At 44.0% G+C, this 24,984-nt stretch overlaps 2 protein-coding genes across 3 annotated transcripts; both read left to right on the top strand.

Moving 5' to 3' along the window:
* Positions 1–15,016: 15,016 nt before the first annotated feature.
* Positions 15,017–21,916, top strand: LOC131265669 (uncharacterized). The gene is made up of 4 exons (XM_058267959.1): positions 15,017–15,037; positions 20,751–21,101; positions 21,179–21,298; positions 21,383–21,916. The coding sequence occupies exons 1-4, from the start codon at positions 15,017–15,019 to the stop codon at positions 21,455–21,457; spliced, it is 567 nt and encodes a 188-aa protein (XP_058123942.1). The 3' UTR covers positions 21,458–21,916.
* A 1,129-nt stretch (positions 21,917–23,045) lies between these two features.
* Positions 23,046–24,403, top strand: LOC131265666 (tRNA (adenine(37)-N6)-methyltransferase). 2 transcript variants are annotated; one of them, XM_058267955.1, is made up of 5 exons: positions 23,046–23,151; positions 23,215–23,338; positions 23,405–23,794; positions 23,861–24,124; positions 24,189–24,403. In XM_058267955.1, exons 1-5 carry the CDS (start codon positions 23,081–23,083, stop codon positions 24,393–24,395), a joined length of 1,056 nt encoding a protein of 351 aa, XP_058123938.1. In that variant the 5' UTR covers positions 23,046–23,080; the 3' UTR covers positions 24,396–24,403. The 2 variants fall into 2 exon arrangements, with proteins under 2 accessions (XP_058123938.1, XP_058123939.1); XM_058267956.1 differs by having other exon boundaries at positions 23,082–23,151; positions 23,237–23,338.
* The last annotated feature ends 581 nt before the right edge of the window (positions 24,404–24,984 follow it).

The following is a 24,984-nucleotide window of genomic DNA, read 5'->3' as shown; positions in this document are numbered from 1 at the left end:
ATTATATCACTTTCCATGAGTACCTTGAAGGAGTTAAACAATCGATCGTTTGTTTGGGATAGCAAGCAAGCGATAGTAGCAATTGCTTCTGTTCAAAACGTGATTAACAGCTGCTAACAACACAAGCCCGTTGGGTGCTTTCAAAGCGATTCCTATCAAAAGCCACCCTTTTGCAAGGCGGTAGCATACGGAAAGTGCGCTTAACGATAATTGATTCCATCATCAATGCACAAATTGTTTTTAAACAAAGACTACCCACTTCTGCACCGTCGTTCGGGAGCAACTACCCGTGCTGATCTAGATCCACTTGCAGCTGCATCATCATCATCATCATCATCGTCCAGGATGCTGTTGCATAAGCGAGCCACTCGAAAAGAAATCGACGGGAGGACAAGGAGTCAAGATGTTTGAAAATCAACAGCAAATATAAACAAAACACTCCGCTCGCGAGCATCGTCAAGCGGATGTTCTGTTTCTTTTCCATCACGCCTCCGCAGCTACCGAAGCGATGGAAAACCTTTCGCTCGAAGCCCACCCGAAGCAAACCTTTGCCCGGTTGTGTTTTCCCAATTTCCCAACATCCAACGCTTGCTGAAGTGTCCGTCCGTCGGAGGGTTTTGTTCGATTCTATTTGGATTCTTTTGGCATTTCCTTCATTTGGCCGTCGAAGAGCTGTGGGCAACCGGGCGTGAGGAGGGGTGGGGGGAGGGGGAGTTCGGTTGCGAATACGCCAAATGGCTTGCTTTCCAGCTTTTTTCTCCGCTCATCCAACCCACCCCGGCCAGTTTCCCTGGCTTATGTTTTCCACTTCATTTCCTACTGATAACATCTGCAAATAAAAAACAGGCCAATACACGCCAGAGTTCGAACGATCGTATCAATGAACGAAGTGGGTGTGTGGGTGGGTGTGATTAGGATCGTTGGGAGCTGACTTCTTCGAGTGTTTTTCCTTCCCTCCCACGCGATCACCCGGGGAAGTGTAAAGGCTGTTCTCTTGACTTGAAGATGTGTATTCCGTTCTACACCCGTTCAATTTTTTCCTCTGCCTGCCTCCTGCATTCGATTCGGCTTTTCCGGACTAAACCGGTACTTATGGTGGGCTCGCAAGTACCGCTTCATTCATGCGTGCTGTGGGCGTCGATGGGAGTGTGGGAAAAGCACCGAAAAACGCTGAGGGAGAAAAATAAACCTGGACAGCAAAATCGTTCCACTCGTTGCCACTCGGACTCGGGCGGCTTGAATTAAATTTGTACCGGAAATGCTTTCAACTTGATGAGGCGCTGCCGACTCATTCAATTACTGATTGGGCGAATTTAAAGCAAACGTAGTAAATCCTTTGCATTCACCATTGTACTGTTAACGGAGGGTAGTGGCGGTTGAAGTGCTTGAAGCCATTAGATGGGAAGATTATGGTTGAAAAAGAATTTTCTTCTACCGAGACACACATTTGAACGCCGCAAGGCAGTTATGCAAATGCTATTTCTGCTTCATTCTCACTCATTTTTTTTCTGAACCGTGGCGGTTATATTCACTTTAACATCTTACCTAGAGACATTGTAAAAGGCTGTAAACCTCTTAACGTTACTGGTAACAACCATAAATATACATCAACTACGATAAATATAGAGCATGATTCTGTTCAATTGTAAGCTATTGAGGACCTTTTAACGGTGAAGCTATTTATGGTAATTGAAAGCATTCATCGGTAATTATTTCCATCATCAGATGTCCTCCGCTATCAACGTAATGAAAATGTTCATCACTTTTCACATCCTTGCCATACATTTCCATCGCGATGTATCGTTCGATGGACACATTTTACGACGAAGTGAGGGCAGTGGTAATTTTAACCAATTTTACCCGCTACCAGTCCTTGAATCTGTGCGCCATGCCACGGCAAAAATGGTCACAATTTCATACACTGCCCTCAACCCTTCGCCGGTCGAAAAGTGCGCCAAAGCCATAAAACACTCTCTGGAGGGATTTTGAGTTGCAAACAAACTTGCGAACACATTTCGGAGCGCATTTCGATCACTTGCCGACGTAATTCCACCCGAATATGGTTATTTATTTACGGACGGTGCACAACCGGCAATGATTTTGCTGCCCGTGTGCTCATGTGATATTAATTAAATAATCCGCCTCGTCCTCGGCTTCACGGGCAGCTGCCGTCGCGTTTGCATGACGACAACAAGGCACACGGATATCGTGAATCGCCTTGGTGATTGACTCATTTTTATATTCTTTTCCCGTTTCAGCAGCACCGTTACATGCAAGGTTTGTTGTTTAAAAATGAATAATGACCAAAAAAAAAGAATGTTTTTCTGCACCCGCCGCGGGATAAAGTTTATTGATAGGTTGTTATGGGGATTTAACTTGCAGTTTTACAATCTACGTATTTTATCGCCCCGTTGGGACGTGCAGGTGTTGTGTTTCGACGAATTTGTAATACATATTTGATCGCAAAAGCTTGAGAGAATTTATCAATTGTTGCCAGCAATGATTAACAACTACGAAATGTTTGGTGTATTTATGAAAATTAAGGAACGTTTTTTGCAAAAAGTATACATATATAAGGCCATGCATTGGATCCATAAATTGCAAGAAATATGAAGCTCAATATACTTAGCGAAAAGTATTCTTGTCGCACCTTATTGAAATGACTGCATTCAGTGCGACAATCTAACTAATTTATATTATAGAGTGGTAGATTTATTTATATTTCTTTGGCTTTTGGAATTACCTGAATTAATTTGAAATCAAATCCACCAAGGATCAGGCTAGTTCAGATCATCATATTTTACTTCGGTTTGTACAAGAATAATTTGTTCGTCAAATGTAATCATTTGAATAGCAAGTCTTGACATCAACATATATTCACAAGGTAGAAATGCATTATTAAAAAAAATATACAATTATGATGTAACATAAAAATTATATCAATTATAATAAACGTTAACAGTAGAATTAAAAGTGAACTCAATTCCAAATCTTCATACGCTCGTACGTATCCCAACTTAATTTTATAGATTGGTAGAAAATGCTTTACCTAGAAACCGGCAGCACAGAGATAAAACGCCATAAATAAGCTATGTGGCATAATGTGTATTTCATCCAGCATGCAAAGGTAAATCAAGATCAAGTTGTGCTACAAAGAGCAATTAAACTTCACTGCGGGCCTTTCTTCAGCCGGGTCGTGGTGCAACGGTTGCGCAGTGCAATATTTATATGATGCAATATTTTGCAGCCCGAAACCCAACGCTACAAGAGCTCGCTCTCGACGGTCTCCCGCCGGTTCTGATGTTTGCTGTGTGTTTCGCTTGACTAAGATGAAAGCCGTTGCTTGAGATTTAATAAGAACATCACCACAATTACCCATTCGCCTTCGGTTCGCACTCCGAGCATACGAAATGGCAATCCGTGCTGCTTCATACGCCAACAACTTGGCCCGACCGCTCGACTCGTGTGTCGTCAGTCATTCCGTATTCAATCAATCATACCAGCAGCTCAACTAAATCAAAAGCATTTCATTCCACGCTCCTACCGAGTTGGGCACGGTGTGGGTGGGTGGGGGGGTGGGGGGGGGGGGGAAGGATTTGCAGGTCGAGTAAGTTTGTGCGCTTCCGGAGCAACTTTCCCAACACGACCACGGTAGCAATCCTGGGATGGATGTATGTATATCAGAACACTTGTGTCCTGCTGAGAGCCTTTTCTTTCTCTTTTTCGTTTCGAAAAATGTTCCTAAGCTGTGAATAGGAAGAAGCAGAAGAAGAAGAAAAATAAAAAAAAAACATACATACACACCGAATGGTAACGTCACATTCACTTTTCGTGGCTCCACGAGGACTCTCGTAATGGCAAGCAGGCAAGCAATCTCGAGCCGACCCGATGATGAAAGGCCTCGTGAGAAAGCCTAGAGAATCGAAAACTCTAGACGGAGGGATCCAGGTAAGAGGAGAGGGGTGGAAAGTAACGAGGAAAAACAACGCCCAGTCTTGCCCCGAAACCCCAGGATAGCGTTGACTCCGCCGGGAAGCCCATCACGGTGGGATATAGGAAAAAATCAAGACGAAAGGAATCCGGTTGCAACCACAATGGGAATGCCGATTTTCCCGGGTGTGCAAGGTGAAAATAAATGACAATGAAAAAAAAAGTCACACCACCGGGTTGGGAAGCGGAAACCAGGTGAAGGAAAAATCGAAAGAGAATCCATTCATCGCAACGCGGCAGAGTGTCTAGATTTTCCACCGGAATGAAAATGGTTCCCGGTTGAAAGTGTTGAACGAATAATAAGAATAAAATCTTCCCGGAAGTGGAACAGGGTAAGATAGGACTCACCACGATCACCACCCTCGTAGTCCACTCGAGTGGGACCTTTGGATTCACTACCGCAATTTCCAACCGTCGGCAGCCAGAATAACGATAGCGCACTCGCCAGAGGTGTGAAAATGCTTGAGCGGGCGTTCTTTTTCAAGAGTCATTACTTTTCCCCCTTTTCGCAAGGGTACTGCGAAAGCTTTCAATGAAATAGTACCATTTAAAGATACGTCCACCGTCGGACGACGATGGCGTGTGGCCTCGTTTGGTTACATTTCGTCATTGTGAGTTTTCTTCTCTTTTCCCTTTCAGGTGTTTGTGAGGATGTTTTTCTTGGCCGTACGATAATGTCAACAAACGGCACGGCGCTCTGGTGAACGTTCACCGGTCGGGAGCCGAGTAGAACCGACTGCTAGACTAAAGTTCAAAGACGAACCCTGACACTTGCATGTGCTATTATTTTTCCTAGCGCGCGGTTCGCCAAGCATCCCCGGACCGTCGACAGGTGCTGCACCATAAAAATGTGTAGGTCTCGCTTGTGTTTGTTTGAAATATAAAAAAAAGTTCCCTCTTTCGTTTCTTTCGCAATTAATAACGGAAGCGTATCTGGGTCGATTGATGTGCTTGTTAGACGCTTTTGCATGATGCTTTTGAATTGATTTTTCCCGGAGCGTGTTAATCACGATATGGGTCTTTGATGTGCCCGTGAGGTGCTGGAGGGGAGTCGTCGTAACGGAAACAAAAAAAAAATACAAGATTACAAACAACAACAAACATAGCAAAAGCAACCATCGGCGCAGCATGTCACCTTGTTGGCTTTTCAACGTTACATTTGCTTTGATTTTATTTCCGAAAAAACAAGTGCTTTGGAATTCAATTAAACACATCGATGTGGGAAGAAACCGATTTGTACAAGAGCACGTTCGATTTCATCATTCCTCTTTAATCGAAATTTAATTTCATGCTTACGACATTCTCTGCAGCTTGTTGACACACAGCATGATATTTTATTTTTTATTTTGTACATCGCTTTCTTCTGACAGGCATAATGAATTAAGCGTGCCAGTTCAAAGGATATTCAATCTACTTCCAAGCGAAAGATCACTGTCCAGCTCGATCAACTGTCACCATTTTGTGATTGACTAGCTTCGTTTGGTATTTGTTAAATTTTTAAGCTAAGATAAAAAAAATATAAAACACCAACATTTTCTAGGAATGGTATATACTAAAATGGCCCAAAGTGACGTCAAGCCATGCTAGTGGATTTGTCTTTTATAATTTTCGTCTTTCTTAGGAACTGTAATTCATCATAATTAATTAAAGATTACTTGTACACAATGCGATTCGTGTGATTAAAATGGATATACATTTTTTTCCGATAAATATGATGACACGTTACCAATAAATTACTATTTTCATTAGAATAATAAAATATAAAACTGCTATCAATAATAATTTTATCTGTTTTTTTTGTATAATTAAACCATTGAATCATGAAAAATGGAAAGGGTACAATTGTCTTAAACTTACAAAACGAAATAACATAATTTCATCTGCAATGGAAAACAAAAGCTTGTAAGATTGCTGGATTTGAATGAAACACATTTGGAGCTTTTACGACGTGGGGTGCCTTTTGAAAAAAAAGTTTGTTAGTGAACTAAAACTTAATACATTACTAATTTAAGTTGCAATTATTTACTTTGTTTTAGTTTTGCAAGAAATTAGTTGGTTTGGGTTAGGGGTAATAGCAATTTTACGGTAATCATCAAGGTTTTACAAAAGAAATATCTAATTAACTCTTTCAACCTTTTGAGTATCGGAAAAATAAACATATGATTCTTTTATGTGGAGTATTTAAAAGGCAGTAAGCTGGCTATTTATGATAAATTAAAGAACTCACATTGTTGCTAATGGATGGGAGTACTGGCTAACAGAACTCATCCGATCAATCGACCTCACTTCTGTTTGCAGTTTAAAACGATGGCTTCGGCCGAATCTCGATTAAGTACGCTTAAGTTTAAGCAAATTAGCATATCGAATGGGGATGAAAAGTCTCCCGCACACATTGGGAAATAATTTACACATCCCTGCGGCCGGTGGCTGCTCATGACGTTTCATTCAAAAAGCCCATTCTCTTACCCCCGTCCGGTTCACTTCATTCCCCGGCGGGGCGATAGTGTTAATCAAACGACCTCGCCGGCGGACAAACGCCAACATTTCGGCACGTCGGCTCACGCCGCGAAGATAATCAGCTGGCTAATTAGCGCGGCCCGAAAAATGTCCCTGCCGTGAAAAACCCCCGGCACAAAAACCCGTGCTCCGGTTCCGGTGCCGGGGTGGCTTAATTTGATTTTAAGTGCTCTCAATCACTCGAACTGTCGCCGACAACGTGCCGAGCGCCGGTGGGCTATAGCCGCCTCCGGGAGGGCGACGAAGGGCGAACGGCGGATGAGCGATGGCGAAAGTTAATAATTAAGTTGGTCGAGTCGGTTCGATTCAATTAGGGGCGCATTTTCTGTATAAAATAATCCCTTTTTTTCCCCCGCTACCCCCCGGGGTGCTTGCTGACCTGGCTGGCGCTCAAAAACCAACAAACTATCGGGCACCAACGATCGGGGCGGGAGAGTAGGAGTAGGAGTGCCGCTTCCCAAGGGCCGGAGGAATTACGGCCGGACGTAAAAGAAGAATACTTGGCTCCATTTAGAAAATGAATTATTCACCAAGCCACGTCGATCGATGATGGACTGACTCGTCTTCCGGCGGGACATCCGGACGCAAGGCACAGACTCAACAACAGCAACTTTCACTTCCGTCGGGCTGATTGGACTGTCCGCGGCGGAGGGAGGAAGGGAGGAGGGTTGTAAAAACCCTTACCCCCGAGGGTACAATGGACGGGCGCGTCATACCAGTTCATTTCGTGTGTGACCAACTGTCAAGTGCAACCGCATTGGTTGGCTGCCACAAGGGGTGTGTGTGTGTGTTGTCAGTCGACAAGGGGTAGACCACGCGCCCACGAAGCACTGAAGTGGATGATTAAACGCATTCCACCCAGCTGGCATGCCGCGTGTGCGTCATTTGGCACCTCGCAAGCTGTCCATCATTGCTCACCGTGCCGGAGTGATTCCCCGTTCCGGGTTCCGGTGCGTGTGTGTGTGTCTTGTTGACTTAGCAGTCCGATGATTTACATGGCGGGTAATCGAAAGCAAACGAAACGTTTCCCAACACACACACATACACACGGCAAACCACAAGCCTCCCTCTCGAAAAACCAACGCAAATGAAGTAAGGGTAAGTTGTTACCCCATATCCGTGCACAGGGCTTGGGGGTGGGGAGGTTTGGGGGGGGGGGGGGGGGCTGGTGCTGGTAATCGACACTATTTGCAATGCCAATTGAGATCCCACGTAGCCAATCGAGATTGCGACTGGTGACGCCCACTGGCGCCAGCGAAACTTGCACAGTCGGTGACTCTGGACGTTTCCGGACGAGAACCCGATGGTTTCCGTGGGTAGGCAGAACAACTGTCATCCGCACCGGAAGCACATGGCAGCGAAACGCAACGTTCCACACACCGTACGGGGAAACAAAACAAACCCAAACCCGCGAGCGTCTCTGGCGCATAATGGGTTGTACAATAAATACACCGCTTTATCGCTCGCACTTTATTGATGCTCCATTTGATTGCCGATACGCCGATATCATTCATATCTACATCATCATCATCATCATCATCATCTTCTTCTTCGTCGTCGTCGTCGCCGTCGGGATCGGCAACCGTATGTCAGGAGCAATGTTGGCGTGCGCTGTAGATTTCAAACAATTTGCATGACGTTCTTCTTGTTCCCTTCCCACACAACAACAATCGATCACTCTTCGAGAATCGCCATGTTTGTTCTACGTTTTTGCAGCTTCTCGGCGCTACGGTAGGGGAAAGTGGGTCAAGATGCACCGGTATGTATTCGGGAGTCTAATATTTTCTATATGAATTTTACGACTCTGCCATTTTAACATATAAATCGGTATTAAGAAACAGATTAAAGCAATTTAGGTCTCATTTAAAATTTTCCTACCACAGCTTAAGCGTGAAATAGTATTGAAATGAGCTGTTGTAATCAAACATACATTCACAGAGTACTTAAGCATATGTTCATACTGAAAAGAATTGGATTCATAATCTTTGCGTTCTATTTGTGGACACAAAACACAAAATCATAAACTGATTGAGGTAAAACACTCAAAACATCCAAACAAATGAAACTGGTTACTGTTTAAAATTAATCAATTCATTATCATACCACGCAGTTGGTTAGTTTTTAGCATCTTTTATTTAAGCACATTCGTTTTGTTTTTTTTTTAACGGATTTTCGTTTAGTTCTAGGAACAAAGTCAACAAAATTACTTTCAATGTTTCATCTTGTTGTGGATAGTTACAAAATATCAAAGCTCTAGAAATAGATTTAATTAAATTAAACCATCTTACCCCATGATTGTGGTGTGCTGTGAATGAACTTTAAAACTTTTTTTTTTTTATGTGGCACGACATCCCCTTGTGGGACAAGGCCTCTCTCCGAAGAGAGTTTGTGTGACCGAAAGACGGTATATTATAGATCGGTGGTCAGCCGTTCGTAATACCGGGGGGTGCCAGACTCGAGATTCGATCCCACACCTGTGGCGTGGTGTTTCCTCGCGCTACCGCTGCGCCATGGGCACCCCCCACTTTAAAACTTTACACATTTTAAAATAATTTGTTCATGTGATTGCAGATAATTGGGTTTCGAAAAGAAAGTGATTACATCACGTGATTTGTCTAAGAGATGCATATTGCCTCGCCGAACCTTAATATTACCGTTGGCTTGCGGTCGCATTTTGTCGCAGAGATGTCGTTGTTCAGCCATTTTTTTGTTGTTCCGTTACATCTGTCCATCATCTCGCCTGACATCTGACGACAGGTCTGGGCTGTGCTGTTGTTCAATTTGGTTACCCCATTACCAGCCGCATCATTTCATCTGCCCACCATGGCGCATAGTTCGGTGCGACCACATCCGCCCTTCCGTTGGACATCGCAAAAGCCAGCTGTTACCGTGGCATCCGTAGAGGTTATGCTAAACCTAAATTGAGTTAGATGCAAAATAAGATATCTGCAGTCATTGGCGGTCCCATCCCATCCCGTCCGGCGTGAACGTCTGACCGTATCCATAATTTTCTTCCAATACCAGCCGCCCGGAACTAGGTGAGATTCTAGTGCCCACCCAGCTGGTATGTGTGTGTCTACTAAACAATGCGCTCTTGGCTTTGTGTTAGGCTTGAATTTTGGGCAAATGTGTTGCCAGCTTCGAACAGGCACGAGTACACCGAACCGGATCTGCTGCAGGTGCGTTCGGCACACTCTTCCCCAGGGCCCCTCATCTAGAAATTGTTCGGAACAAACTTCCGGAGTCACTTTTCAAGAAGATCCTAGGACTTAGCAGCAGGCAACACATCGGATGGGAAGAGTTCCTGCTTCCGCCTCTTCTCGGTTACACTTACTGCATACAGTCAATATTTCCTTTCCGGATTTTCTTCACCTCTTTGCCCAGCTTCCGGGCCATACCGCTGCTGCAGAATGGATTCGATCGAAGTTTGTGCTATGGAAAAACCCCGGGTAAAGCCAATCTTTCCTCAGTAGACACGGGCTGTGGCATGGGGAAATGCTATTTTTGAAGGCAACCTCTGCTCGCACCGACGTGATTGTAATTTCAAACATCAGTCAGATGGAATAAATTGACAAACGAATATGCCGTACATATGTTACCATCACTCGCTACCCCTCCCCCTGCCCCCAACCTCCCCCACGACCTCCATTTCCCGAATGGAAGATAAATCGACGCTGGTGTAGAAGTACGCAACAAAACATTCGCCAGCACAATAAGATACAGATCAATCTCCATCGGGAGCAGCTCGACAAGCAGGTGAGGGAGGCGCACGATGGCGCCGTGGGAACAGCTCGGGCGGGGCGTCTGGGAGTTTTCCATCGTGGCACAGAAAATGTATTAACGGGCTGGAAAGAAATCCCATCGAGCGAACGCAATCCGGTGTATCCGTCCAACCTGCCCTACACCAGCCGGTCGGACGGTGCTGACGGTCAAAAGATGGCTGCGACGTAAATCTCCACTGTCCGCTGGGGAAATTTATATAGACCTCGGCTACCACCACCTGCCCCGCGTCGCTATCCCTCCCGGGAACGTACGTTTGCAATGACATTCAATTAGCTCAACAATGCTGGAGTAGCTTTCACCCGGTTGGAAGGTAAATTCCAGCAGCCCGGAACCTGGGACGACTGCTTCCGGCGAATATGGGAAAAAGGTTTCACTGAATGCATGAAAAGTATTACCATGATGATATGTCCACATTGATTCCTCCAGGATTAACCGTATTGTCGAGCGTACGGTGTTGAGTTTGCCTTTATCTAGAAATGCCAGAATGGATTTAAAAATGTGTCGACAAGAAATGTTTCTATTGTCGGCCCCTTACTAACACATTTTTTCTTTTCTTACGAATCGTTTCGGAGCTAATGCGAAACAAAAGGAAAGCACTCAAATTCTTTTAATTAGCTGGAATATGGATATCTGTGACCCAATAGATGGCTTAACTATATTCGTTTTTCAAAATCTAATCTTGATCTTTCTTCAAAATAAATCCAAAACTTCGGTATGCAAAATTGTTTTAGTATTTGTTTTATTCATTGTTTGGACGCCATGATTTTATTTCAAAAGAAAATTGAATCGATTGCTATTTTAAGCGAGCCCCAACTATTTCGACACCAAATAAACTAATCGAATTCACGCTAAATCCGAACCTATCTGTTAAATAATTACTTTTAACACAATTGATGATTAACATCTTTTATGATAGCCCTCTTCTAAGCAAGATAACAAAAATACGCCCATTTCTCATCAAGACGGTAGATACGCAAGGGAGCAAATACTTCCATCATAGAGATACATTGATACGTGTTCTTACTTACTTCAGTCAACTTGTAAGTTCATGTTCTGCTTCTTATCAGCCGAATCGAACGATAACAACAACTACACTAGACCGAAACCGAGTTTTGCTGCGTAACCTCGACCTCATGCATCTTCGTTAGGGACATGATTCACGACGTAAAGGAGGCGTGCGTGCATAGCGCTACCATTTTATCAATCAAATTGATTAACACTTTATTCATCGCTCGATTGTTTGTGGCTCAACGCGGCTTAGCGTGCGCATTTGTGGGGCCTTAACAGGAATTCCCGGGGAAAACCGTTTAAAAATAGATAAAAAAAAGCCTGATAAAACATCATTACGTAAATTATGAAACGCCGGTAGCGCCATGAATCATCATGGCAGACATCCCTGGAGGGAATACCTGGTATTATCGGGACAGGGGGCGCTCGAAGCCGCACACATTTTTCTGCACTTCTGTTGTTGTTTTTGACATTTAATCTATCGCCTTATCGTCAACTTCAAAGTCGATCGGGAGCATTGTTCTGGCTGCCGTCCACCCGCAAAAGGGAATGCGATTTTAACGAATCAATTCTCTTTCAATGAATTGGGATTTTAATTTAATGAACCACATTTTCTTCCACATCGAACATGTTTATCTATTTTAAGATGGGTAGCTTCTTAAATGTAAATCTCTTTCCATGACACAAGTGCTCAATTTCACCAGGGAACGATTTACCTTCTCTCTGCGGGTGCCCTTCATTTATCGCAGTGGAAACATTGTGGGAACATGACAATGATTATGAAGGTAATTCGGAGAACTAGCAAACGGGGGGAACAACGCCAAAGTGTAGAAAGGCTTCACCGCACAGTGTATCCGATTACTAACCCTCAACGCAAGGAAAACGCTACAGTAGTGCCATAATTTCTCCCACATCCTACGCTATACAAAACCGTGCCGAGGGGTTGTTAATAATTTATGACAAGCCTGACAATCATAATGAACGATAATAAACATTTGCATACGCAGCGGAGGACATTGGCGTCGTTGTTGCTGTGCCCCCTGCCGCGTACCGCCGAGCTTTCCGTCGGAAAACCCCCACGCATCTGGATTCACACACAGCAGAACATGTGTACGGCCGATAAAACGCCCCCCCCCCCCCCCCTCCCCCATCACCCAACCCCTTCCATTTCCACGAGCCACCGGAGGCTGATCGAACTGTTCGGTGTTGTATTTCCATGCTCTCGCAGCCGGTTGCCATTGTGCGAAACCAGTCCCATTCGGCCCCAACCGACCCCTATGGCGGGGGTTGATTCATCGCCACTCATGTGTTAAATTAGTTAAACAGGTTAATTGTTCGAAATATTAGGGCACTCATTTTCCTGCAAACCGATACCGGTCTGGTTGATAGCGGGGTCGGGTGGGGTGGCCGGGACGGTGTACCGTTTACCGAAGACCACAATTGCCAGCGCAACTTATTACGGACTCGAACTCATCGGCTACGCCTCGAATACGACGCAAGCCTCCAATACGATTACGCTATCGTCATCGATACACCTCGCCAGGGGAAGTCCCTTTTCGATTTCGATGGCAAAGGGTGCGAGGGGGAGGAGTTGCGGAGAGATTCACTCCAATCAGGTGCAAACTGAACTTCCCCCGGGGAGGCCGTCCGCTGCCCCTCGGCCCTGGCTGCGAGGGAAGGACAGACAGCTATAAATTAATTGCTGTTCATTGTAGATCCACCTACTGTCCGCTTTCCATCCGGCGTACTTTCATGGGAGGAAAGGGTTGGGAGCGGCTTTTCTTTGAACCTCTAAAGAGAATTGAACTTTAATCCCGGACCCGGGGCGCGTAGAAAATGGTGTTTGACTGTAGCAGTGCCCGGAGGCAGTTTCTTTTCCAACACTAGATGTACCAAGGTCGTTGATATACCATAACTTTTTTATGTTGGTAAGCGTCTAATCCCCATAATAAAACATTCCCACTTTCAACACTGAGAAAAAATCAACCATCCTAATTAATTAAAAGATTTTTAAGAACTTGCAGAAAACAAGCTTCTCTGTGATAATTCGTTTTAAGGTAACTCAAAATCAATAAAATACAATCAAAAAGATCCGCTAAATATTCACGTAATACAATTTAACACCAAATTAATTACGGACGAATGCTGGACAGCTTTGCGAAGTTGTACCAACCGTATTTGTGAAGCAATGCAATAATTAACCCCCAACTGGGTTAAGTGGAACTGGAAGTGAAAAAAAGATACACTAATGTAACATATCACAATTCAGCAATAGTTCAACAAGCAATAGACTCGTAAGTAAAAGTTGCTTTCGATTAAAATGGAACTTGACGTTGGAATACTATATTTCATGTTTCTTACTTTATTTATTTGTAAATTGCATCATCTTGAAGATCAATTTAATTGCCACTCCTGCATTACAATACATTGGATTGGAAAGATTGGCTTTACCCGGGGTTTTTGCCATAGCACAGCTTCGATCAAATCCATTCTGCAGCACGGTGGAGGGGAGGGGGGGAATATAGTATGGCCCGGAAGTTGGGCAATGGGTTGAAGAAAATCAGAAAAAAATTGAATTTGAGGTTGAAATACTATATTTTATTTTTCTTACTTCATTAATTTGTAAATTGCATCATCTTGAAGACCAATTCAATTGCCACTCCTGCATTACAATACATTTTATTGGAAAGATTGGCTCTATCTCTAAGAAAATCTGGAAAAAAGGAATTTGTGGTTGAAATACTATATTTTATTTTTCTTACTTCATTAATTTGTAAATTGCATCATCTTGAAGATCAGCTCAATTTTCACACGTGCATTGCAATAAAGGTGTACTATTGCAATCATTTGAATATTCCTGGTGAGATGCATGTGTCCAGTGTTTCTCTACGGTTCAACTCTGCAAAAGCATTGTTTGGGAGGAGGATTAAAAAGCAATTCTCCGACATACAACAACATTACTTAAACGGGTGGATAGCGGAAATCGGTTAGAACAGACATAAATATCTTTTCCCCCCACCGACTCCGAACGACGACTTATGCACTTTGACAGAATGAAACATAATTTCTTAATGGTGGATTAAGTCGCCCACCGGGAATGCTAGGCCGCATGCGTCAACACCAAAACCCGTCGATGCCATCATGTCGTTTCCTTCACCTGCCATCAGCTGTTGTGGACAGTGTTGAGACGATCCGCGTCGAAAGAAAAAAAAAAGGTATGCCAACAGCGACGAGAAGCTTATCTACAAAATTCGCTCACGATAAGGCCGCGGGTCCAATATGACCGTTTTATTTTACCTTTTTTTGTAATTCCCACTAGCCTCGGGTATCCAGCAGGTCTATAAAAGCTAAAGTAATGGGTGGTGGATCGGCCAGTACGTTCTTTGGTGGCCGCAAAACACTCGCACCCGAAAGTGACTCCAGTGACATTGTAATCGATTGCACACAGTTGACTTTCCCGTGACTCACGTCCGAGTTGGAGTGAAACCAATTCGTGTGGCAGTAGTATTTGCCAGAGTTTGTTTTTGTTTTGTTCGTGGGCTTCTTCAGCACCTCCGGAAACCAACCGGTAGTGGGAGCGTGTGCGTGCACTTCCCCTCCCTTGTTGTGCCAGCGAGCTTCCGGACCCGTGTAGTGTTTCCGTCTCGTCCTCCCAACCCGAAACACCAACATTTCGCCAAACAGTAGCCTACCAACGACCACGAGTCCACGAGCAAAGATGGATAAAATTGCAAAGCTTGTAAGTGCCTCCCGTGAAGCCGGTTGTGTTCCGCCTCGTCCTGTCGAATCTGTAAAGCAATCCATCATCCATTTGCTCAGTCGAACGAGAAATCAGTTCCCAACGTTTTCGCAACCCGGAGGGTCACCCAGGAGTAGAGGGGGGAGGGTAAAAGAAACAGGGAAAAAGGGAAAACACCTGCCCCGGCCTCAGCAGGGCACAAGGTGACGCAACCGAGAATGGCAAATTGTGGAGGGCAACTGGGAAAAGTTTGGAGACTGATGAAATTTTAATTTCATTACCATCATTCTATAGGGAGTGAAAAAAGTGTGCGGGGGGTGGGCGGAGGTTCCCCTGAGCGATCATTTCCATGGAGGAGAGACGGGGTTTAATTTCCCTACCAGCCCCAAAGTGTCGATGGTTGTGGAATGAATATAGAACCGCGCAGCGGATTGAACGCTGGTAGTTGTTTGGAGGAGCAGGCACTTGAAAACGCGAAAAATTGACCACATTCCACTTCCGCGCGCTTCTTCCCTCTCTCTTTCTCTCTCTCTCTCTCTCTCGTTCTCAAGTGCCATTCCGACAAGTACCACGCTTCACGCTTTCCGACAGGAATGCATCTAATTGCATCACCGGAAGTCACCCGTGCACGGGTTCCATTTTTCCAAAGAGGGGACAAACTCCCTTGGCCTGCAAACTCTGCTGTTGAAAAACAAATACCAATTAGCAAAGCGTCATTTATTGATCAATTTATTCATACTCGCTTGTTATTCTCTTGTTTTTTTTTGTATCTCGTTTCGAGGATACCGCTTTCCATTTTGTTATCGACACCAGCGAAACGCGAGGGCCGATGTTGTTATCGCTTGTAGGTTGTTTTTTCCGCTTTTGTATTTTATTTTGCGTTTCTCGCTGCTGCTTCAGAATAATGATCTGGATCGGTGGAAACTAATTCCACGCCGTACGAGGATTGGCAAAATCGTTCAATTTGCCGGACAAACGCAGCAATGGCGCGGGTAGGCACGCGGGGTGACCATTTGCCAGTGATTCGATGTTGCAATTGATTTTGAGCACTAGCGAGCCACAACGAGGAAAAAGAAAGGGAAATAAAACCGTTCGATTGTCCGGTGTGTTCTTTTGTGCCCATTCGTTTGGAGCCCCGATGTAAGGCTATAAGCTAGATGGTCGGTGGACAATTGGTGCCCGCGGTACGGTCGGGATATAAGTTTTAACTAGTTGACTTTTATTGCATCCATCATGGGCAAGGTTTTATAAAATTGCATCAGCAAGTTTTTGTTCAATCCGAGCGAAAACATGATCGAATTGAGGCCAGTGCTTTTGGGTGTCAATCAATCGAAGGTGGATAAAATCATGCAGTACTTTTAGAATATGGGATGCAATATTGGTAAATATAAGTAGATGGATGATTTATACCTGTTTAATTTAACGTGTGCATGTAATAGGCTGGAAATTAACAGTTTATTGCTGAATACAATCACACAAACATGTGCGCAAAGTGGTTTTTATCATGAACATGGTGTTTTTTTATGCAAATGTACATAAAGTTCCATAATACCTCAATTACCAATTTCTGAATATTAATTTACTGAACGCCCACTTTAAAATGTTCGGGAAACTATTTTAAGGGGGAGCCTAATTGCAGCAAACCGAGCTGACCATTAAAAAGTGTACATATTTTTAAAGTGCACAAAATGTAGATTTAGGTAGAATGGTACACACGAACTGCAAAGTTTTATTTTAGTACATTTTGTTGCAGAAATGTCCCTACGTTGTGTTTTTTTGTTGTTGTTTAAGCGACCTTTATGTTAATAACAGGATCCTAAACGTCCTACCGACGCGGAAGGTGACGAAAATGAGATTATTACAAATGGTTTTCAGCGTCGGTGTACCTATCACATACACTAAAATAAAACTAACAACGATAAGAAACGGACCGACTTATAGAGCGAAGACAACGGGCTGATAACGATAATACAACTCACTCTAACTAGTTAAGCTCCTTAAGTCTATAATAATCACGCTACTTGTCACGACAAATCATACTCCAAATATTTTCCATTACCCCCAGTTGGGTTTTAAATTGAGCTAAATTGAGAAAATGGAACTTATATCTTGCATAGAAAGAATTCCACTTGGAAGAAAAGTTGATGTGACGCAATATCAATGCAACGTCAAGTGTTTCAATTTGTCTAAAGCATGGAAAAGTAAGAAGCAATTTCTGCCTTACTTTATTTTTGTATCACCCAACGCACTCAGAGCGTTATTTCGACTGCAACGAAATGTGTGTTAATTACTTTTAAAATCATCCATGCTGTGGAACTGTGGCGAAATGATGTATTGATGTTATGCAACCGCTGCACTTGCATCGGATCGTAATCAAGGTGACGGTGATTGATGAACACTTTTCCGCCAAGCTGAACATTGAATAAAATTTGCGCTAAATAATTTTCATTTATAATGCATCCTTTCCACCGAGACATGGCTGTCCGTTGGATATTCGCGTTCGTTGTACACTCTGTTGGACGCGGCAGTTTGTGAGGTTCCAACCAAGTCCGGTTTGTTCATCTATCAGCTGCAGTTGGAGTGCTTCGGACCACTCGCTCAGCATCGCTGATGGCGCAACGATTCATTTTCTCACAGGGTACCAAATCAGCGCGTCCCACCAAACGACACAAATGGATGGCCGAGCAGTACAAGCGACATTCCGATAAATATTTATAAAAGTAATGGATTTATTATACCACACTTGTCCAGGGTCGAGTATCGTTGCTAAACCCGACGGCCATCGTGTTCGATATTTCGAGCCAGCGTGTGTGTGTGCAATGAGTCAACTTCGAACAAATCAACTAGTTTCCGGAGTATGGAGCTTCCGAACAAGTGCTTGCCATGCCGTATTCGCTGTCCATGGTTGGCTGTGGGGCTGAAAGCCGACCGCATATGTTCCGAAGCGTTTGCAGCAGGCAGCTTTTTCAATAATTCACCACGCGTATCAAACGCATGTCAAATAAATGCTCGGCGAGCGCTCATCCGGTTGACGATTGATAGTGAACAGGGCGCAGCGCACTACCACTAGCTAACTAACTCCACCGGCGTGCCGGGATAAATGGATGAATCATATGGCGAAGACAAACGCCACATGGATTGGCTGACGGGCGACCGTTAGCACGTGTTATTAGCGTTAAAAGTTAGACAAACAACCGACAAATCGGGGTCGCCAATTGTTCGCCTCCCCCCGCGGTTAGCGATCGAAACTACTGACGCAATTCACTGGGCACGGCTGGAAAGGCTGGAAAAATGGTCGGTAATGCAATTTGGAGCCCATTTTGCCAAAATCCAAACGCCACCGGCGGCGATGGCGTCCTTCCTAATGCCGATAATCGCACCGATTGCCAGCCGATCTCTGACACCCGCGGCTTGACATTAATGATCCTTTGCCGGGTCATTACGACGAGGCAAATTTGCCACCCCTCCCGAAGAGTGCGGACACGCCATTACATGAAAGTGCGGCTCGAGACCGACGCAGATCGTATCTGCTAAATAGACGAAAGCGCTCCCAAATTGCTCCTTTAATGAACTGTAAAGAACTCGGCGATATAAAGGAATTGGAATGGGCAACAAGCGGAACTCCCCATCCTCCCCGGTCCCAATTACGAGGACACGCGTCCAAAAACGGCTTCCAGCACGCAAAACGATCGATCGATAGTGCAAATGGTGCGCGCTGGTTTTTCGGCGCCCTGGCGCACACCACCGGTTTTCCGTGGCCACTATTTGTCACCTCTATTGACAGATCAAATAAAGTGCCATTTCACTCACTATCGGCATCGGCACATAAAACCTACCCCCGCTTGGGCTCATCCGGTCCGGTCGCGAACGTCGCGGAAATGGCGTTGAACATATTGAGCGAACGAATCGAACCGCGCTAGGTCAACATAATTAAAAGGTAACACTCAGCGCCCATCGCGGACCCGATAACGACCGCAAAACGGAACGACTGTGCCGAGCGCGCACGGACACGGAAAGGAAATCTGAATCACGCCTTGCCCCAGCCCCTCCCGGCCCAACCGACCGCCGAATCCGTTCCGACTTCCCTTTCATCTGTCTCGCAACATATCAACATATCGGTGTCCATCAGAAACCGTATGGGCAGAGGAAATCGGAAAACGGAAACCATACCGTATGTTGCGCATTCCATTCAACCCCTCCACCCCTCCCCAACACCTTTCCGTTACCCATGGAAAACACATGGTCGTACAAATTGGCGCCGGAACATCGATTCAGTGGCATCGTGCCACAGCGTGTCGATGGCACTCGGGGTGGATGGGGCGGGAAATTGGGGTGGAAAAGTACTGCTTTCGAGCGGCTTACGATTGCCGCTCCCGAACGTGTGTGTGTGTGGGTGTATTTGTCATCAAATTTTTTCCAATTATTTCACAACCGAAGCCACATTATCAGCTGGTGGATGCATTGACCGACTCCGGTAGGCACTTCAGAAGTAAGCCTATCTTATCGGTGCTGAAGCGCCCAGCACGTTTCGACGATGGCTACGTCATTGCAGGCACGGTGAAATGGTGGGCATGAACCACTGGAAGAAGTTTCGGGGGTAACATCTGGCTTAAGGGATTTAAACAACTGCATAGTCTCGCGTGACCTACGTCAAAGGCGGGGATAGATAGGATAGATTATCCTACAGACCAGGCATAATGATGTATTTAATCGTTATTTTCTAACACTCAGGGAAACAAAATTCAACAAGTTTTTGGGAGATGTAGATGTAGTAGGTTGTTAAGATTGTAGTTGTTTTGTTTTACAAAGTCCAATCTATTCAATTAGACCAAATCAGTATTAATTTCAATTTCTATATCGAGATGCTACTGTTTATAAAGCTGCTTGAGGATGGATGCAATATAGAAATATTGCAGTAACTGTCACTTTCAGTAGAAGTGCTAAATGTTATGTCATTGCAGTGAAAGATTACCTTTGACTTCTATCAGATTTAGATTCAAAAATTCTGTCCTCTCTAGGGTAATACAAATGCTTAAAGTTTTACAGTTTCACGTTCCACTTATTGCATCGGTGTTCAAGGGCAATTGACACACGTGTTTTATCTCCACACGTGTCAGTTATATCTTTTTATTTAAACATAACACACCCGCTTTTGTCAACAAAATCAAAATCGTTTGATTTTATCGGATTGTCGCACGCAACTTTATCTGTTTTAACCAAACTGGATTCATAAACCCTAAATTGAAGCTTTATCTAGAAAAAAAAATCTAGTTCATATATCTTTGTTTGAATTATATCAAATCAAACAATATCAAATAATTTTATTAGACACTCTTTTGCATCGGACGACCGATAAAATCGACCGGATGAAGCACTGACACTACCCAAAAACGGCATTTGCTCTAAGAAATGTGTTAATTTAAAAATCTGAAAAAATACTCTAAATGCACAATATGAGCTTTTATGCAAAGACATTTGTAGAGCATTAAGAAGCTCGGGTTAAGCCTCAAACACTAAATTCCAGGAAGATAGATTTTGTCTCTCCGGTACATCTCGCACTCATTCATTTAGAAGAGATGAAATTTTCGAAGAAATTTTTGGCACTAATACAACTTCATTTTGTTTTCTTCTCTTTTCATTGCCTCACTTCCGGAACGCATAACAACACACAAAAAACGACTTCGTATCACCCACTCTTCACGAAATGGGATAGATTTTTCTATTCTCGTTCGCCATCACAATGGCGCTTGTGATGGGCAAACAGGATGACGACCCGTTGAGAAACCTCTTCATGATGAAGTGGGGCCGGGCGGGACTTCCCAACCCACCGGCGGACAGTGCCAGCGTGGAGTATGACGTCGAGTATGCCGGTCAGCCGGATCCGGAAATGGTCGGCAATCCGTCGCTGTCGATCGTCAAACGGTCGCACAGCCGCCAGCCCGTCTGCGAGGTGCTGCTGAACATCGTGTACGTTGGCAACGGCACCGATGGGTACGAGTACCGACCGAACCACTACGTCACCGAGACCTGCCTCGGTTCGTACAACAACAACTACCAGAATAAGGTAATTTTGGACACCGGCGTCCGGTACGAAATGATTGATTTCTGACATTCCATTCCGACGTGCGCCTGCCGTTCCAGTGTACCGAGACGGGCCTGTCCTGTACCCAGATACGCCAGAAGATCTACATCACCCGACGTAAGGCGACTCCTGTCGACAGCCAGCCGACCAACTGCTGGGAGCACGTCGCCCTGAAGGAGGTATGTGCGTTGGTTTAATTAGTGAAACTTGGTTCCCCCCCGCCACGGCCACCCTAACCGACCGACTCGAATCCTTCTCCACAGATTGACGCCGGCTGTGAGTGCATGTGGCCAAAGGAGCACATCGGGGACAAGCATACCTTCGGGCTGGGCAAATAACATCACTATGAAGGAGCGATCTTTTATCGAATATTGAGGACACTGATATCGCCACCACTACTTCCACCGCCACCGATGCTGCGCCACGGTCCTACTACTTGATCGAGCACTGATTAATGTGTAAAATGAGCCCTTTTACGTGTTTATCGTCCGTGCGACAAGTACTGTATACTGTACATACTAAAACCAAAATCCGTGACAACTGAAGCCCTGCTACCGGTACAACACTGTCCGGTTACTTTCGGCAAGGCACAAGTGCCGTAGATGTTGGGGAGAGGGGGAGGGGGGAGGGCAGTCAATCCCAGTGTATGTGTGTTTGGGCGAAGGGAAACGTACAAAGTATTTATACATATATCTTTAGTGAATTATGCATTATTGAACGTCGTCGATGGTACACTTCTAATCAAACTTGAATCATACCTCCATTATTAGAACTATTATATATATATATATATCTATTTATTGTCACGAACAACCAAGAATCTAAATAAATACACAATCAAAAATCACTCCTCATCGATGTCGGGGGGAGCGACGGTAAGCCGCATCGTTATTGTATTTGTTGTTGATGGAAAATGAAAATAAGCCGGACTGCGGAATTGTGCCACACGCGGTTATCCCGTAATCGCACGTAATCGACTGCATTTCGTTTATCCATCCCGTACGAAACATTTGCATATTTTATCCCGGCTTAAGCGGCTCGTTTGGAACTAGACGGGAAAGTTATATCAATGTGGCGGGGTAATTCAATGCCTCTCGTAATGCAAGCGGTATCAATGAGGACTCTTCTCAGTCACACATATCGTATAACCTGAAACAACGGACGCTGTGTTTTGCCTTGGCACGTGGCCGGTAATAAATTATATCAACCGATTGGTTTTTGATTTTAACATACCAGATACGTGAGAAGTTTTTTGTTAGGTTAAAAGGTCTTGTTTTTTAAGGAACACTACATACGGTATTGAAAAATATAACATTGCGTTTTTTTTCATACTTAAAAATTGTGAAGAACAATAATCGGAAATTAACATAATTTAAACAATGGCAAAGAAATTTAACCGAAATACTGGGAGCCTTAATGGAAGTACATTTTAAGTTTGATGAACAATTATACAATAACAACGACAAAAATCAAAAATAAATTCTTGAACACGTGCAACTAAATATATTTGTTCGTGATGACTATTTTCATCGAGTAGAAGTGCCATGCCATGCATAACATTGTATTGACGTTTTCACCGGGTTTAATACCGACTGTCGACACAACTAGGGATGGGGAATCGATTCCGACTAGGTTTTAAAAAGAGAGTAACGTTCCTGGAACGTGAATTTCGTGGATTTAAAAAAAATAGTTTGAACGATTTCAGGCACCGATTTTATCAATAAATTTTCTTAAGTTTATAAATAAATATTGTATATGAGCGTCTTTGTTGTATCTAATGCAGGTTACAAAAAAAGTCTGGCAACCTAGAACTGCAACTACCGTTCCAGCAAATGGAACGCATGGAATCTGATAGGTACTGGCCAACGTTTTCAACTCTAGACATTAGCCAAAACAAGTTTGTTTACACTTTTCATTGCGAAAAGTGCAATAGATTTTACTATAAAATTTCTCTTTTCACAATGAGTACTTCGGACGTAGAATTTCTAAAGGCCCAATTAGCTACCGCAAGGAGTGAAATGAAAAACTTAAGGTAATGTCTCCCGTGATTTTGTTCCTAGACGTATTATTAACGATGGGATTGTTCATATCAAAGGCAGCAAATCACTAACTTGCAGCACATGCATACGAAAGAGCTTCGGAATGCTCTAAAGATGCTGGAGGATTTTCGATGTCCCGGATGCCAGCAGGATAAGCGAAACGAAGATGACACCAGCGTGGTAAGCGTACACCAACAATAGTGTAACGCAAAATACAAACGAATTACGACGATTTTGTTTTTTCAGACAAAAGAGGATATCGTATCTCCGGAAGAAAGCTGTTCCTTCAAACCGATAGGCGTTATTCGAACTGTGTTCAACGAAAAGCGAGCTGTACCACGGCAGGCTAATTTAGCCTCAGCATTACTGAGTAGAATCGATATCTCGTCGACTGTTTTCAACAATCCTAGCCATTCACTTGAAGGGCTGGAAAGCTTTTCTCATATATGGATCATTTATCACTTCCATCGCAATCCGAATCATCTGAAGGCAAAAGTTGCACCACCGAGACTCGGCGGCGAACGAGTAGGTGTGTTCAGCACAAGATCGCCCCATCGACCCTGCCCGATAGGACTCTCGCTGGTGCAGCTGGACCGAGTCGAAGACTCCAAAGTGTACTTCTTCGGGACCGATATGGTATGTACATAGTTTTATGTGAAAGCAACAGCAACAGAAAATCTCGTTGTGATTGTTTCTTGACAGGTTGACGGTACTCCTGTGTTAGACATCAAACCCTACATACCCCAATATGATGTGCCGGTAAACATGAGCGAAATTGAATTTTACAACTCACGGGAAGCGCCGGATGGAGAAGAAACGAGCTTATTGGATAACAACCCTTCCGGATCGAGCACCCAACCAATGTCTTCCGTGTCCGTCCCCAATTGGGTGTTGAATAGCAGCGTTTTGGATGTGGTCTTCAACACAAACGCCGAATCGCAGTTGCAAGCTTTAGGAATTGAAAAAGTAACGTTGGCTGTAATCTAGCAGTACAATTTCATAAATTAATTTTTACCGGTTTGTTTTGCAGACTTCAATCATCGACGTACTTAAAGCAGATCCACGGTCGGTATATTTACGCAGCAAATATGGTTCACAGTTTTACACATTCCGCTTAGGCGAACACACCGTCACGTGCAAATTTAACGATCAAAATTCTAGTGTAACGGTTCTGCAAATCAGAGACGTGGTGAATTTTCAGGAAAGTGCTGATGAATGTACCGCAGCTAAGGAATAAATTATCCTTCTGTTGAAAACGTGATTGTAAATAATTTTTCGTTATTCCGATATCGGCTTCTCAGTAGCCATTGTTTTTGCGTTTCAGCAACCTCGGTTTCATTGAACGAGTGTAGTGAGGGCCGTGGTATTGGTCAAGATTACGGTAGCTTCAAGTTGGATTGCACCAAAGTGATTACTATCCAGGTGGGTTCATCCCGAACAAATCGCCTTGATTTTTTTAGAAAAATAAAGGAAAAATTTTACAATCGTTCCGGGTTTTGTTTATGTTTACAATTTGCCAGTTGTTGTTTCCAAAGTTCTTTCCGATAGCGTAAGAATGCCGTATTTATCCTGTTCAGCTGTTTTTTGCATAAATAACTCATGGAATGGGAAAAAATGTGATATAATGAAGATATTGTCGTTTTAACAAACACGTTTCGTGTAGCATTGTAGCAACAAAGTGTTAACATATGTGCCTTTGGACGACCTAACCGCTTTACCCATCTCGGCCAACCTCATTTACTAGATGACTTTGCAATATATTGTAGATGGAACTGTGTCCTCAGTAAAGTTGTGGCTAATGAGGGCAGAGTCTTCCGGTAACCGTA

Source organism: Anopheles coustani, chromosome 2 (assembly GCF_943734705.1).
Source record: "Anopheles coustani chromosome 2, idAnoCousDA_361_x.2, whole genome shotgun sequence".
NCBI classification, from domain to species: domain Eukaryota; kingdom Metazoa; phylum Arthropoda; class Insecta; order Diptera; family Culicidae; genus Anopheles; species Anopheles coustani.
Note: the sequence above shows the minus strand (reverse complement) of the source record. Positions and strands in the feature narration are given on the sequence as shown.

What these genes read in the sequence shown, in the direction of transcription:
- LOC131265669 (XM_058267959.1), top strand. Translation starts at nt 15,017, where the DNA reads ATGGATAAAATTGCAAAGCTT. An exon ending in TGGATAAAATTGCAAAGCTT is followed by an intron (nt 15,038 to 20,750) that starts GTAAGTGCCTCC and finishes GAAATGGGATAG; the next exon opens with ATTTTTCTATTCTCGTTCGC. An exon ending in AGCACGTCGCCCTGAAGGAG is followed by an intron (nt 21,299 to 21,382) that starts GTATGTGCGTTG and finishes CCTTCTCCACAG; the next exon opens with ATTGACGCCGGCTGTGAGTG.
- LOC131265666 (XM_058267955.1), top strand. Translation starts at nt 23,081, where the DNA reads ATGAGTACTTCGGACGTAGAATTTCTAAAGGCCCAATTAGCTACCGCA. An exon ending in ACTTCTTCGGGACCGATATG is followed by an intron (nt 23,795 to 23,860) that starts GTATGTACATAG and finishes GTTTCTTGACAG; the next exon opens with GTTGACGGTACTCCTGTGTT. An exon ending in AAGCTTTAGGAATTGAAAAA is followed by an intron (nt 24,125 to 24,188) that starts GTAACGTTGGCT and finishes TTTGTTTTGCAG; the next exon opens with ACTTCAATCATCGACGTACT.